The following is a 14,376-nucleotide window of genomic DNA, read 5'->3' as shown; positions in this document are numbered from 1 at the left end:
ACGTCGATGGAAAGGTACCTCGCTCTCTTTAATTTCAATGACCCCTCTTTCTATTTCCATAACAGTACGTAGATTGGTCACGCTGTCCCTGGAGTCAGAGGTCACTAGGTCACCGAAATCAGTGGGAAGGTCACTCCTATCAGTCAGGTCGGAACGACTCCTTGCTTGATCAGGTGCGACCAAATTGGCTCCACATATCATCCCGACGGCGACAGTAGTAGACAAACCTGGGCACAAATTATACAGATAACTCACAGGACTTAAGTACGTGTCCTTCTGTGAATGGCGGCGTATGTCGGCGCCTAATGACTCTCTCTCTCATGCATGTAATGGTAAAGTCACCCAAACCTGCATTCTTTGAGACCTGATTGGTCTTTGTGGTTTGGGCAATGTTGACATTTCGAAGGTTCCCTTTTTGACATCTACCCCAGGATCACAGTCAAAGTCAAAAATAAGATTACCTCAAAAATAATGTGCATTTCTAGTGTCATGAAACGTATTAACACTGTCATTCAGATCTAGGCACTATGGTTAAAGCCAGTGCATGCGGTATTTGCATCTCTATGCGTAGGCGTGCCTGCAAGAATTTGCATACAAATGACTCTCATTTTGTGCAGGCACTTACAACTGACTACTGGTAATTACTCTTGTAGAACCGTTTATTAAAAAATAAATCGTTTTACAAATACCATTCGTACACGTCACTCACTAAAACCACTACGAGAATGTTAGCCAGGTACATTAAGACATTAGTCTAAATGACTCACGTAAATCCAAAATTCTCCACACAAGGTGCCTGTGTAGTATGTTCATGACATGTATACCCTGAAAAATGTTTTTGCTTATTTTCTGTTGTTGATAGAGCTTGTTCTACTGAACCCCTAATACTCATTTGAACACTGGGTGAAATCGGACATGTAAATAAAATAAATGCATTATTACACGGTACTACCATGGGGATGTGCGGCCGCGGTATTAACTCCTACCTGGCCGTCGAGCTATGACCTGTAAAAGAAATAATCTGAAAAAGGATATGCGTGTACCAAAATTTTAATTGAAACTCTTCTGACAGGATGAAAGGGACTAAATATATACAATGCAGGTGTGGCACTAAATCGGAAGATTGCCTTCCCTCTGTTCAGGACTACAAATGTCTGAAAGAGAAAAAGGAACAGAAAAAAATAGTGAGCAATTGGAACCCATTTCTCTGCACAAAAATACGTACATTCATTTACTTTAAGAAGCATGCAGCACAGCTGAAATGACATCATGAGCAGTGGCGGCTCTTCCGCTAAGGCAGAGGAGTGTTTCCCCACTGCTCTGCAGCAGTGAAATAAAGGGAAAAAAATGATAATAACTTGAGGTTATCATTTATTTATTTATTGCTGCGGCAGCTTTGCGGGTTGAGCAAGGCTGCTCTAATGACAGAGGAAAAAGGGGAGGAGTCGTGGCACACTGTAAGTACGCATCACTGTTTTGGGACGTCTGGAGCTGGTCAAACAGTCATGCGCACTTTGCATGTTCTCCACCCAGGCTGTATCAAAGCCTGGGTGGAAAACCTGCCCAGGCTCCAGCTGCCTGTCTGCGCGTCGAACCACAGCGCTCAGACCAGTCACAACGCTACATTGCAGTGTTGTGATTGGCTAGGGGGAGCCTGGCTGCTTCCTGTTCTGTTCCGGACAGGAGAAGTGGCAGAGGAACGACAGAGGAGAGATGCAGCGAGGAGGTATGTTTTTTTCTTCTGTTTAAACATCCCTTTATCCTCCCAACCACACCTCCCACCCCACCATCCCCGATCCATGCTGGACACCACTGGTCATGTGTTTGGCATCAATCTCACAGGGAGTTAGCCTAGAGTAGAATGCTTAACTGCCATATGTGGGTGGGTTCTCAATTGATTGCCATATGGTGTTTTCTCTTTCTCATGCCCTTATTGTGAGTGGGGAATCTCATCCAAAGATATGAATGACCCTTGGTGAAATTCCACCACCCACTATTCCAAGTGTTGCTCAGCACTAATTTAGCAGGTCTACAAACCCAGAACCCCAAACTATGGGCCAGAAGAGGCTGCTGCCAGGGCTGCGGACAGCATCTCATTCCACCCCCCACTGCAGCAACATAGGGGACCAGACACTGCTTCCCTGGAGAGTCTGAAATCTGCCCTAACAGCCCCCTCCCCCACCCCCCACTTCCCCACCCCCGGCACTACCAGCCCACATTCTTGTGCCCCTTCGGCCCTTGCACTAATTCTTTTTGCCTGCTCTGAGCAGGTGGAAAATGTAAAGAAAAAGACCTGGGTCTATGCAGTTATTCCCCATTCATGCGAAAGAAGTTATTAATCAACAGAATTTGGTGTGGGGGAAACCACCCGGAATCGAAATCCCATCACCCAATATCCCTGCATCAAATTTCAGCACACTCACAGTGAAGGACTTAGTAGTAAACATAATATTATAATATATAACATTCTGCAGTGTGTTTATGCAGTATCATCACGAGGTTAAAAAGAATCATAAAGCATATGCTCAAAACTTCTTTTGAGATAACCCTTCCTTCTGAATTTCAGGAAGTGACATAGGTTCCCCACTCGTGGCCACCGCCACCTTTGAATACTTTGGTCACACACACACACACAGCTGAGTTGGAAACGGACTAAGCCACATTATTTCTGATATTCCAGCCCCAGGAGTTCCGCACACGACTAACTGCATTACCTTTTTATGAGACCGACTGTCACCCAAGCTAAAGAATGTCCTAGAAACATCAGGCAGCAGGTAACACCCCCCCCCCCTTCCAATGCTGATTTTCTGTAGGTATCAACATATCATGTAAACAACTCTAATCCACTTTATCCGGCTTGAAGATAAGCAGAGTGGATTTGAATCTCACTCCACTTTGCACCTTATGGCCATCCGGGGACAACAGCCTATCGTGTGGTCAGGTGTATTCAGCCTTTTCAGCCCCCGAAAGGCATTACCCTGACACGTGGCTGACGGCACCAGGCCAGCTAGGCTTCAAAAGGCACTGACAACTGATTGGGCTGTATCCTACCGAGTCACATGGCCCTAAAGTGGCTCCTGTGTTTCAATAAACAAACTGCTCCCCATCAGTGCCAGCCATCTAGCGGCATCAGGCTGGTTGGAAATTAACCATATCCCAGGTACCCTAACATTTGAGAGGTACACCTATGATATCTGACAATCACATATAGAGACATTTATTAAAAACCAGGAAGAAAGGTTGGCTAGACATAAGACTAACTCTTTCCCATCCACACCAGCTTCCCAGGAGATGAAACTGACAAGCAGTTGTGTCTACACATTGACTTTTTCCTTCTTAAATAAGCCTGGCATGGAAATGGGAGCAAAGCGTATAGCTGACTCTGCCCCAGACCACAAGCCTTCCAGAGTGGAGCCACAAAGTGCCAGAACTTGTCCATCTTTTATCCCTCTACATATCTTTGCAGGCTGCAATACCTCAATGCATAACTGTTTTACTTGATGCTTGTAGATGACATATGACAGCCCAGATGATGCTAGAGGCATTGGCAGTTACCTTTAGGATCAGCATTTATGAACTGAGCAATGCATTCCTTCACACTCTGTCCATGCGTGGATGTGTACTAGTGAGTCAACAGTCGGGCTGCAAAAGGGCTAGTACCATAAGAGTAATTTTTTTTACTAAATCGCTCTGTTACTTCCAGTGCAAAGTGGAACCATAAAATATACATTATTAAGTATTCATGAAAAGCCCTATGACTCCATTTCTCTGACATTTGACCGGAGCAGCAGAAGTTTGCATTAGATGGAACAGTGAGTAGAGGGCAAATGAAACTGAAACCACAAAAATCCCATATCTGGCCAATATATGGTCAAATAGTAAAAATCCCCAACATTCTAAATAGGATCTTGCCAGATAATTCTGTACATTCTTCTCATAAGTGCCAGGTATTACTAACACTGTATTAGCCCTGGAGTTGTCAAAGCTTGGCACTCGTTGGATTGGCATAAGAATGTCACAAATGGGATCTGAGGGGACTTTTTAACATAGAGTAAGTGGAACCTTATGCACTGTCACCTGTATTTGATTCTTGACCTAGCTCACTAAGAGGACAGATGATACTTAATGAAGGGATTCTGTGGCATCTTGGGTGTCAGTGTTAGTCTCAGAGAGTAGGTGCATATGGGGGCCACTATGTGCCTCAGTTGGCAGGCTCCTGGCCAATGTTTGGGATTTGTAAAGAACAGAGCAAACAACAATCCCAGAATGGCACTTTTGACATCTGCTTTGGGCAGTGTGAGTGCTATTCCTGGGCAGTGTGGGTGCTATTCCATAGCAGCATTGGCTCCAGTTTACAGGAGGCTCTTTTTGGAGATATTAATGCACACATATTTCATGTCATACATTCACACACACACACACACACACACACACACTAGAAGATATTGAGGTGGCCACTGGTGTATAACGATTTTCACAACGGATTTTTGATGTGATTTCTACGAAAGTAATTTTTGCGTACAGCAAATACTGCCCTCCCTTTATTGAATGCAAATTGGAGGACTGATCACATTTAGATATATATTATGGTGCAGGCACACTTTCACTTGAGAAAAATAAGTATATATATATGTATATACACACACACATATGCATAAATAAAAAAGGCCCCATGTGCAAGGAACGTATCACACTCAGTAGAGGCGGAAAAATTCAATATGAATTACACCCAACATATATATATATATACACATATACACACACACACATATATATGATTCACAAATTGGTCATGTGCAGCATGTTGTGGATTGCCGGTACATGCATCAGACTGACCAGTCTCCAGAAAATTGTTCTATGAAGATTTGCTCAGTGAGCAAGACTTTTTGTTGAAACACGTTGGTGTGTGGTGAGACGTGAATGCTTGTCTGATAAATGTTCGTAGAACAAGACCGCCGGAGTGCAGTGTCCTCCTTCTGGTTTATTATTATGTACATATATGTGTGTGTGTATGTATATACACACACACCACACATATACATATCTATAAACATATACACATATAAAGTCATGCTACATATAAATATATATATATTCAACTATGAAGAGTGAGTGGTCTAAGCAAGCCTTGAAAAATGTACTCATTTGTATTGCGCTAGATTGGCAAGAATGTTGAGCTGACATTTGTGTTGCAATTCAGCCTACTGATTATGCAAATTAACAGTATTGCCATAGCAAAATACCTGTTCAGAACTCTTTAGCAATCACAGTTTTACCATACACGCGTTTTCCTTCAAGGCATCTCTTGGCCACCAGCTATACAGAACGTTGGCAAACCTTCTCGCTTGTTTAAGGCAAAATATGTTAATGAATTCATTGCTCAAGAAAGAAGAAACGCCAAATTCCTGCTTGATCCTCTATCAAACCAAACGTATCATCTTCCTATTGCAGTAAAAAGACATCTACAGAACAAGTGATATTTTCGTTCCTCACCTTCTGATTCTTGTAGAAAGGATCAATATCTTCCAGGGGCTCTCCGATGAGCTGTGAAGGGAAGTCCCCATAGATATGAGGCAGCTGTTTGCCAGCTTCCAGGTCGGGCGCTGGTCGCGGCTTCTCCTCGTCAACCGTTTCTTCTCGATACTCCTGCTTGGCACTTCTGGCCTGCTCCTCAGCGATGCGCTTCTCAATAGCAGCCAGGGATTCATGAGTGAACCGGCGGAAGTTCTCAGGACCCGGTTGTACCAGCAGGGCTGCCATCTTTTCATCCTGCACCTTCTCTGCTTGCCTTTGCTCCTGTTATTGGAAAGAGCTGAAAAGAGTCGCTGCGTCAGTATATGTGCATTGGGTGTGAAACGTACAAGATCAACAATGCTATTGCAGAAATCAACAATACTGTGGGAGGCTGGTTGGAGACTTCTGTTTTAAGCCATTAAACTGTTTTCAATGTTGGACCTGGGTGCTCAAGAAACACACATCCAATACATAAATTAGAGGAAATTGTAAAATCCCCCAAAACAAGCTGCCTAATAACATAATACTCTTCAAATGTGAATCAGCCCTACATCTGAGAAACATTTACTGCTTAAATCACTAAAACCTACCCCACACCATAGGACGTTATATAGCAATATATGATAGTGAGGTAATGGTGAAATAGAGGCAGAAAGAGAGATGCCCAGGTTCAAGATATGAAAAAATATGATTCACGTTTTAGCTTTAAAATATATTTTTTCTCCCACTCCGATGCACTGAATATCATTGTATTTTAAGGTTCGTCGCTCTATGAAATTTTCAGCTAAAAACATGAAATCCGTGTGACGCAGTAGTTTTTTTAGTTTACTTCTTGAGGTGAAGGAGCGGAAGTGGGTTTGGACATTGATTGTTTCTGGATCACAGATGTGGAAGGCGTTTCTTCCACGGGGGTCGCAGACATTGGGTGCTTTTCTGCCCTTACTCCTGATCCAAAAGTGTTACTATCTGCCCGTAAACCATAGTTTCCCTGCTACTCAAAATGCAAAACAGACCTGGAAGCCTCATGTCCTGCCGCCACATCCCACAGATTGTTTCTATTCCACATAATGTACTTACTATACATTTGGATATATTAATAATAAGGGTAATAAAAGATAGCAAAGGGTATCATCATGCAGTTACTATTACTAATATTACTAATATTCATTTTATTATCATTATTTGTATTAGTAACAACAAGAATATTAATACCAATAATAATATTAATGCTAATTCTACTACTAGAGCAACAATAAAAATAATATTAATACCAATTCTACTACTAATAATAACTATAACAACAATATTTATAAGATTGATGTTGTTATTCATTATTATTGTTATTTCTCTTATCCATATTATGCATACTCCTATTATCATTATTCTTGTCTGATAATAATAGTGATAATAATAAAAAGAAGACAAAGAAGAACAAAAAGATAAAGAAGAAAAAGAAAACGAAAAAGAAGAAAAAGATGAAGAAGAAAAAGACGACGAAGAAGACGACGAAGAAGACACCAAAGAAGACGAAGACGAAGAAGAAGAAGTAGTAGAAGATACGTTGTATAAATGAAGGACGATGCTGAAAATGGCTCTAGAGTGCTTGGTAACATAACAACGAAATATTACCAAAACTGAGTTAGAAGTTAAGCATTTTGGTCCTTTGCATGAAAACAGTCTGGGCAGACAGAGTTCAGAGTAGAATGGGAAGGCTCTTCCAGAGATGACAAAAGCTGTAAACGGTTTGCTTCAACGTGTGTGTTGTGTTATGTGTGGCAGTATAACACTGCTGGGTCAGGCGCTTCTAGTACAAGAGATTGGTAACTTCTCGGATAAGGAGACAGTGATGCCCAGGGGCCTAGATCATGGCAATTTTGCACAACCTCTACAATGACATTTAGCCAACCAGATACAAAAGGTGGGCCACCCCAAAAACGTTGCTTTAACAGGTGAAGACGAAAACCTATTGGAGGCAGAACGCTGCACGCTCAAGGCATATGGAGCTAGTTTCCCGCCATCTTCTAACAGAAGGCAATTTCCAAAGATTCACAAATCCCCTGAAAACACACCTATTACACATTGTTTAGGCTTTTATCACAGGTGTGAGTGACTCCAGGCTCCTGCGACCTATTGTTAAGCCAACCTCTCACCCCCTAAAGACACATGTCCTTTGACTGTGATAAATTAAATACATTTCACCCACCGGCCATTCGGAAATATGGTTGTTGCATTTGGTCAGTTCCTGTACATGTTGTTTTTGGGTTTATTACATGTGGTGCGGATTATTATTATATGTAGTGTGGATTATTATATGTGGTGCAGATTATTATTATATGTGGTGCAGATTATTATTATATGTAGTGCGGATTATTATATGTGGTGCAGATTATTTTTATATGTGGTGCAGATTATTTTTATATGTGGTGTGGATTACAGTGATAGACTGGATTGACATTAATGCAATCCAATGGCCTGATTCAGAGGCTGGAGGTTAGGCACTCATCACAAATGTTAGGGATATCCTGCCTGCCTTATTACAAATGAATTACCATAAAATGTACTTGTAATAAGGTGGACCAGATATCCATCATGTTTGTGATCGAGTAACTGTCTGCCAAATTCTAAATCAGGCCCCAAATCATTCCAAAAGAGCAGTGTAAATTGTCGCATGTGCAACATATGTAATCCAGAATTCTGAGAGGAATGAAGGTGGCTTTAAGTACAGCATTGAATTTCTTATATCAAATCTGCACCCCCACAAGATCCTAGAGAACCCCTCTAATGTGCAACTTTGGCTCTATTTACGAGTGATCCAGTGATTTACGATCCTTGAGCAAACACCTCTTTGTGCAGGGATCACCGTTATGAGGATTGGGATTTTAATCGCCCCTAAGTAATTACCAGGGGCAAAAAATTCGGAACCAATATTACATTTCGATAGGTTAACAGCAACTCATTCAATAGGTGAAAAGGGCCTAGTATATGCTGGAACATGTAGGGTTGGTGTGGTGTATTATGCCTAATTTATGGGGCAAAAGTTGCAAAAGGCGATAATTATGACATCTGATAAAACCCAAACCCATCGCTGTCAGATTTCGCAAGATGCAATATTCATCTCATCCCATACCTGGCCGCGAGTAATGAGGTCTTTTGTCTAACAGACTGACACTCAAAGTAGGCCCGGAGGCCGCATGTGGCCCTCCTTACCTTTACACGTGACCCCTTGGTTAACAGCAGCTCTGGGCTGCTGTTACTCGTCTCAGCACTAGCAATAAAAAGATGCTAAATAAACAGGGTGAACATTTATTTAAATGCTAATTTAAGTTAAAGAAAATAATTAATTAGGGAATCTGCACTACTCAACTATAACAACATCTTTATGTTTAAAGACATAATGCAGCAAAAGTGTAAAAATATGATATCCTCTTTAGTTCAAAAAGTGTATTTAATTACCCTGCAGAACCATTTAACCTTAGTACATCAGGTTATATCAGTGCATTGACAAGTATTATTTTAAAAGTGATGGTTTTCAAACATGAATTTATAAACATTAATTATTTCCTATACTTTGACAATAATGCCAACGGCGAACTGATGAGGCAAATCAGTTGTTATGTGCACTCTTGTGGTGACCAGGGTTCCTATTATAAATTGACATTATAGTTAAGAGAAGAGAAGGTTTCGTACAACGCACATCCTTAAGTCATTTATTTTGAGGCCCTCCTATTTGTGATAATGAAGAAAAAGGCGTAAAAGTAAATAAAACAATTGCCTAAAGTCACACAATTTATTACATTGGAGAAGCTGGGATTGAGCCCAGGTTTTGTGGTTTCACGTTATGCAATTATGCTTCACTTCACCTACACCTACCTGGACACCAACTCACCCTGCCCAACCTCCACCCCCATGGCATCAATGCAGCCCTCGGTCACATCAAAGAACAAACTTTGTAACATGTTTGTGAGTACCCATGGTCTAACACAAGTCATTACTAGTGGCCGTGTCATTCTGATGAGCCCAGTAACAATGGTTTAAGTAGTGTAAATTCAACAGCAACACTATTGCTCAGAGGTATGTCCCCTCGAAGTTTCACCTGCTTCAAGGAGGCGAGCCCTCGGGTGGAGTACCAGTGAAAAACAAGCTGTAATTGTCATGTTAAGTAAATCTCCCGCATATTATTCCCCAAAAACTCTTAATACCTGTTAGTCGGCCCTCTGAATTACCAGGACCCCAAAAACTGTAAATCCACAGAGGAACATGAGAGGGATTTTTAGGAGTAACTCGTAAAGAAGGCCCATAAAGAAAAGCTATGGTTTAAGTCCTTATCGTCTTTGCACCGGATTCTTTTTTGTATAAGAGGCAGTGAATTGATCAGTAATTTAACCCCTTCCACGCTGATGACGAGCTGGGCTCGTCATGGCGTAGCCTCCTCGCACGCTGATGACGAGCCCAGCTCGTCACGTAAAGTGCGGTTTTAAAAAACTCAGCACAGGAGCGGAATTGCGCTAGCGCGCATGCGGCTAAGGTAGTGACTAAGGTTATAAACAATGCCACTCCCAGCGCACACACAGAGAATGTGATTAAATGTTAGAGTTTCTATTCACCACTTGGGCTGGACTCAGTGTCCTTCATCCCTTCTGCACCCTCAAGCATCTGCCAGTCACCCTAGAGCTGAATCTGCCATGCCTCAGTACAGACGGAATCTAAGGCACAGGCAGCCAAACGTTTTTTTTCTAACTTTCCATTCAACCATTTCACAATGGATTTGCTATATATTCACAAATCAAACTGTCTTTTTTGCATTGTGCCTCACCACTGACAAATGGCATTTTCAGAGATTTAACTGTGATACTCATAACATGGCTGTAGATACTGTTTTCAAATCATGGCCTCACAAAAGTTCATGCTAATTTGTATTATGTCTCAACTTCATGGAAATGAGAGACTGGGTGAGTCCGCCAGCCAGTAGGGAGTTAACTGAGGAGAGACTGAGTGAGTCAGGGAGTCAGTCAGCTAGTCAGAGAGTTAATGAGGTGAGTTAGTGAGTCAGTCAATCTGTGAGTCAGTGATACAGCAAGCTGAGTGAAAGAGTCAGTGAATTCAGTGATTCATTGAGTACATTATCCCCACCAATGGATTTTTACAGCCTAGAATATAAAAAAAAACTTCACTGTGCTTCCTAGTTCAAACACAAGGAACCTTGAAACAAGTGCTCCTTATGCATCCACCCAGACCCTGAGAGGTGTTGCCAGTGTAAGTCTCTGCCCCTTTATTCAATTGTTTATAATAACTTTAATCCCACCTCGTATGACAGTGCCTCTCTCAACAAAACTACATTTCTAATATTATGCCCTTGGCAGCTCCTCCGCTAAGGCAGAGAAGCATCGCCACACTACTATTTCACTAGTACAAAAAAAAAGAAAATGATGATAACATGACATTATTATTTTCTTTTTCCATGCAGGAGTCAGGGTGGGGCTGGCTCCGCGATGCCAGAGCAGGGGAGGAGTGGTTTGCCGTTTTCTCGGCCAAACCGTCATATGCCCATGGCATGTTCTCCATTGGGTTATGATGCACAGTCTAGTGGAGAACATGCTCAGCCTCCCCAGGCACTGCCTGTGCGTCCACACAGGACGCTCAGACCAATCACGATGCTGCTCCTGCAGCGTCGTGACTGGCTTGGAGAGTCCAGAAGCCTGGGAGCTTCCGGTGCTTCCAGCAGACAGAGGAGAGGCGTGAGGCAGCAGGAGAGGCGTGCAGCGGTGCGTTGGTCAAGGTAAGTTTATATTGTAATTTGTTTTGTAATCCTTCACCTCACCAACCCTGTTCCGAGCGAGCCGTCACTGTAATACAGTATCCATAATGCTCACATTGGGCCACACTATGCTGCCCTTTATTGCCACCTGTAAACCACTGTGCTATGTAGACCTTCTCCCACTATGCAGTCTGCCACATGTATTCAGCATCTTGTGTGTTATTACATTACATCGAGTGCATAGCACTCAAATGTTTTTGAACTGTAACTGTAACGCCTACAGTCCTAGAAGTTCAATGGAACTGACACCCATGTAGTGCTATTGCCTAGATTGGTTTGCATGTTTCTACAATGAACAACCCTGTTTTCTCTGCTCTGCAATTCAGGAATCTCTGCTACCAGAGCAAACACAATGGGCCTGATTCAGATGTGGTTAGGAAATCTTCCCGATCAAATCGGTTTGGAAATGGTTTCCAACCGACTCGGATTGGTAGAGTCCGACCGACCGAGTATGATGCATCCAGATGCTTCCAGATACGATTTGGTTCAACTCCTATTGACTTTTATGGGAGCCTATGTTCTTAGCCGCATCATAATCTAGCCCTCGGACAGGAAGACACGTTCCTGATCTGATTCAGAAGGAGCAAATGCCGTTAGGAGGCCTTCCTAACCACATCGTAATCAGGCCCTAGGTGGGAATACCTTCCTAACCCGCATCAGAATTGGGCTCAATGTGTGCAGCTACAAAACACGAATAAATAAAAGTAGCAGTGGGAATGCAAGGTACAGGAGCATGGGCCTAGGGGACTGGGTGGTAAAGAACCGTGGCGTGAACATACATCATTCACTTTTCACTACTGGGATTCACTGAGAGTCAGTGGCAGCTCTTCCGTTATGGCGAAGAAGTGCCGCCCGCCTGCGGCAAGCACAGCAGGCACACACATTAATAAAATGGTATTAAATACAATTTTATTAAAAGGTGTTGCAGGCTTGCGCTGTTAGTGCAATTGCAATATCACTCCTGCCCCAGCCAATGTGCATGTCCGATTGGCCACCTGTCTAGAGCCGGCCAATCTCACATGTGCACTTCACAGCTAGCAATCCTAGGGCTGAGAAACAGCTGAGGGATTGCAGCTACAGGCCCCCAGCCTCTAATTCAGTGCAGGGTTAGCATGCTCCAACCAAGCCTGATTGCTTGGTTTGTGTTGCACAAGGGAGGAAATCCTTCCCTTTCCACCCAGAGTCACCGCCGAGGAGAGCACTAGGACGAAGAGAGAGACCGCAACCAGAGCATGCGTGCCAGCAAGTGCAACATATATGGTGAGTTGTTTGGGCATCGTGCCCTACCATATTTTAATGTTGCCGGCCACCATTGCTAAGAGTTATTTGGCTTTGAATCTATCGTTACATGATTCCAAGCAGAATGTGAGCCATTGGTGACTACATATGATTACCGTTAGTTTCTGCTTTGATCGGAAAGATCAATCATATAGAACAGTCGAAAGTAACATCATGCAGAGAGCTGCTCAGCAGGCTACGTCGATTAAAAAAAACAAAAAATCAGGCAACTAGACTGTGCCTTAACCTGAAGGAAGTGATAAACCAGCGGCCATGTTTCAAAGGGCTAAAGCGAGAAGGCAGTGCCCCAGGAGATTGGGGTCCAAGGCTTGCCCAGGAGCAGAAAAAAACGATCTGCAATTCAGAAAACTAGCCCGAGCTCGACAGTTCAAATTAGCTTTTAGTAGAGAGTGTGCAGATCAGGTATAGACAGAGGAAAGAGGGGTGGGGTGCAGACACTGCACCCAGGTTGATTGTCACTACACACAAGCTCTCATGTCCCTCAGAATCATCCCTCACAATTGCACTTTGTCTCGCCCTCCCTACAACCCAGAGGCTGACACAGCATAGTCTAGATCAAGCCCATGGCAAATTTTATGGAAGCGTTGAGGTTGAGGGTACATAAAATCTACACCCTCCAGTGGCAGTCCGGACATTTGTCCATCCCATTCAATGTCCCAACTCCCCCATTTAGATTTGTATTAATCTTCTGTATTCATTTGCGTGATCATAGGCTTCAAGCTACCCATACTGTGAAATCTTGGGTGTGGTACAAAATTCATTAATAAATGAATAAATGTATCCTATACATGACTTGAGATCTGCTTTCCAAAGAGAGTATTGATAATGTAATTGGTGTCATTACCAAAAAAACTTCAAACGAACGTGGCTCGGTTTGATTAATTCCGATTAAGATAATTTGAAAAAAAGGCACGTGCAAATATGTAATTTTCAAATGCTAGTGAACTGTGCACATATTTTCACATTGTGCAGCCCCTAGATTAGGAGCTAATCAAACTGTACAAAGAAGAGAAACCATTTAGAGAAACCACTGGGACAAAGAAAAAAGTGGGAAGAATTTACCAGCTGCAAACATTTGAAAGCTTGCATCCTTATATCCTAAACATGCCTCCTTCCCTCCCCAGTGGACATGGTTCCTTATTGTGCATCCACCTGTGCATAACCAGAAAACCAGTATTCTGCAAATGTACCACATCGTTCTATAATTACAGGGATGGGGAGGGAGCCAATGCTTAATTTGTAAAAAGAAAACTAAACAATAGAACCTAGGGGCCTAAAGTCTTTCTTAGGAGCCTGCTGCCAGCGCTGCCGAATGCCGGGGTTGCCGTAAACAACGCCTAGTCTTGATTGCACCTCTAGCCACTTTCAGACACCTGCCCACTCATTCCATCTCTTTTATTTCACCTTTGATGGTTCCTTTTCATCCCTGCTTTCTACTGTTTGGCTTGACAGTGCAGCTGTCGCCAGACAATTATTTGAGCATTGCCAGCAAGGGTCTTTGACTTCGCCCACATGTTGGGAGACAGGAGTGCGTTTTGATTGGGCAGAATTTGTGAGCTTCCACAAAAAGGGCTTTCCTTCCACACAGCTGTGATCATTTTGTTTATTTATCCATCTGTCTAATCCTGACGTTGGAATGCTATTAAAGTGTCCTAGATAACTAGATAATTAATGTTGTTTTTCTCTGGTAACAGCTCAGACAGGAGGAATGCAGTCACTAACCAACATAGATTTTTAGGGCTGGCTTG

General features: G+C 42.8%; 1 protein-coding gene across 2 annotated transcripts in view; it reads right to left on the bottom strand.

Annotated features, from left to right (window-relative positions):
• The window catches only part of LOC147688594 (sodium channel protein type 5 subunit alpha-like), a 1,046,042-nt gene that overhangs the window by 766,912 nt on the left and 264,754 nt on the right, over positions 1-14,376 (bottom strand). Inside the window, exons 2-3 of one of the 2 annotated variants that reach the window (XM_086941454.1) lie at positions 5,494-5,812; positions 1,036-1,154 (exon numbers count right to left, since the gene is read on the bottom strand). In XM_086941454.1, the coding sequence (XP_086797580.1) occupies positions 1,036-1,154; positions 5,494-5,760 (386 nt within the window). In that variant the 5' untranslated portion in view covers positions 5,761-5,812. The remainder of the gene's footprint in view (positions 1-1,035; positions 1,155-5,493; positions 5,813-14,376) is intronic. The other variant, XM_086941453.1, reaches the window with a different exon arrangement.

Source organism: Lissotriton vulgaris, chromosome 10, assembly GCF_964263255.1.
Source record: "Lissotriton vulgaris chromosome 10, aLisVul1.2, whole genome shotgun sequence".
Lineage (NCBI taxonomy): Eukaryota > Metazoa > Chordata > Amphibia > Caudata > Salamandridae > Lissotriton > Lissotriton vulgaris.
This window is presented reverse-complemented; position numbering and strand designations above follow the sequence as displayed.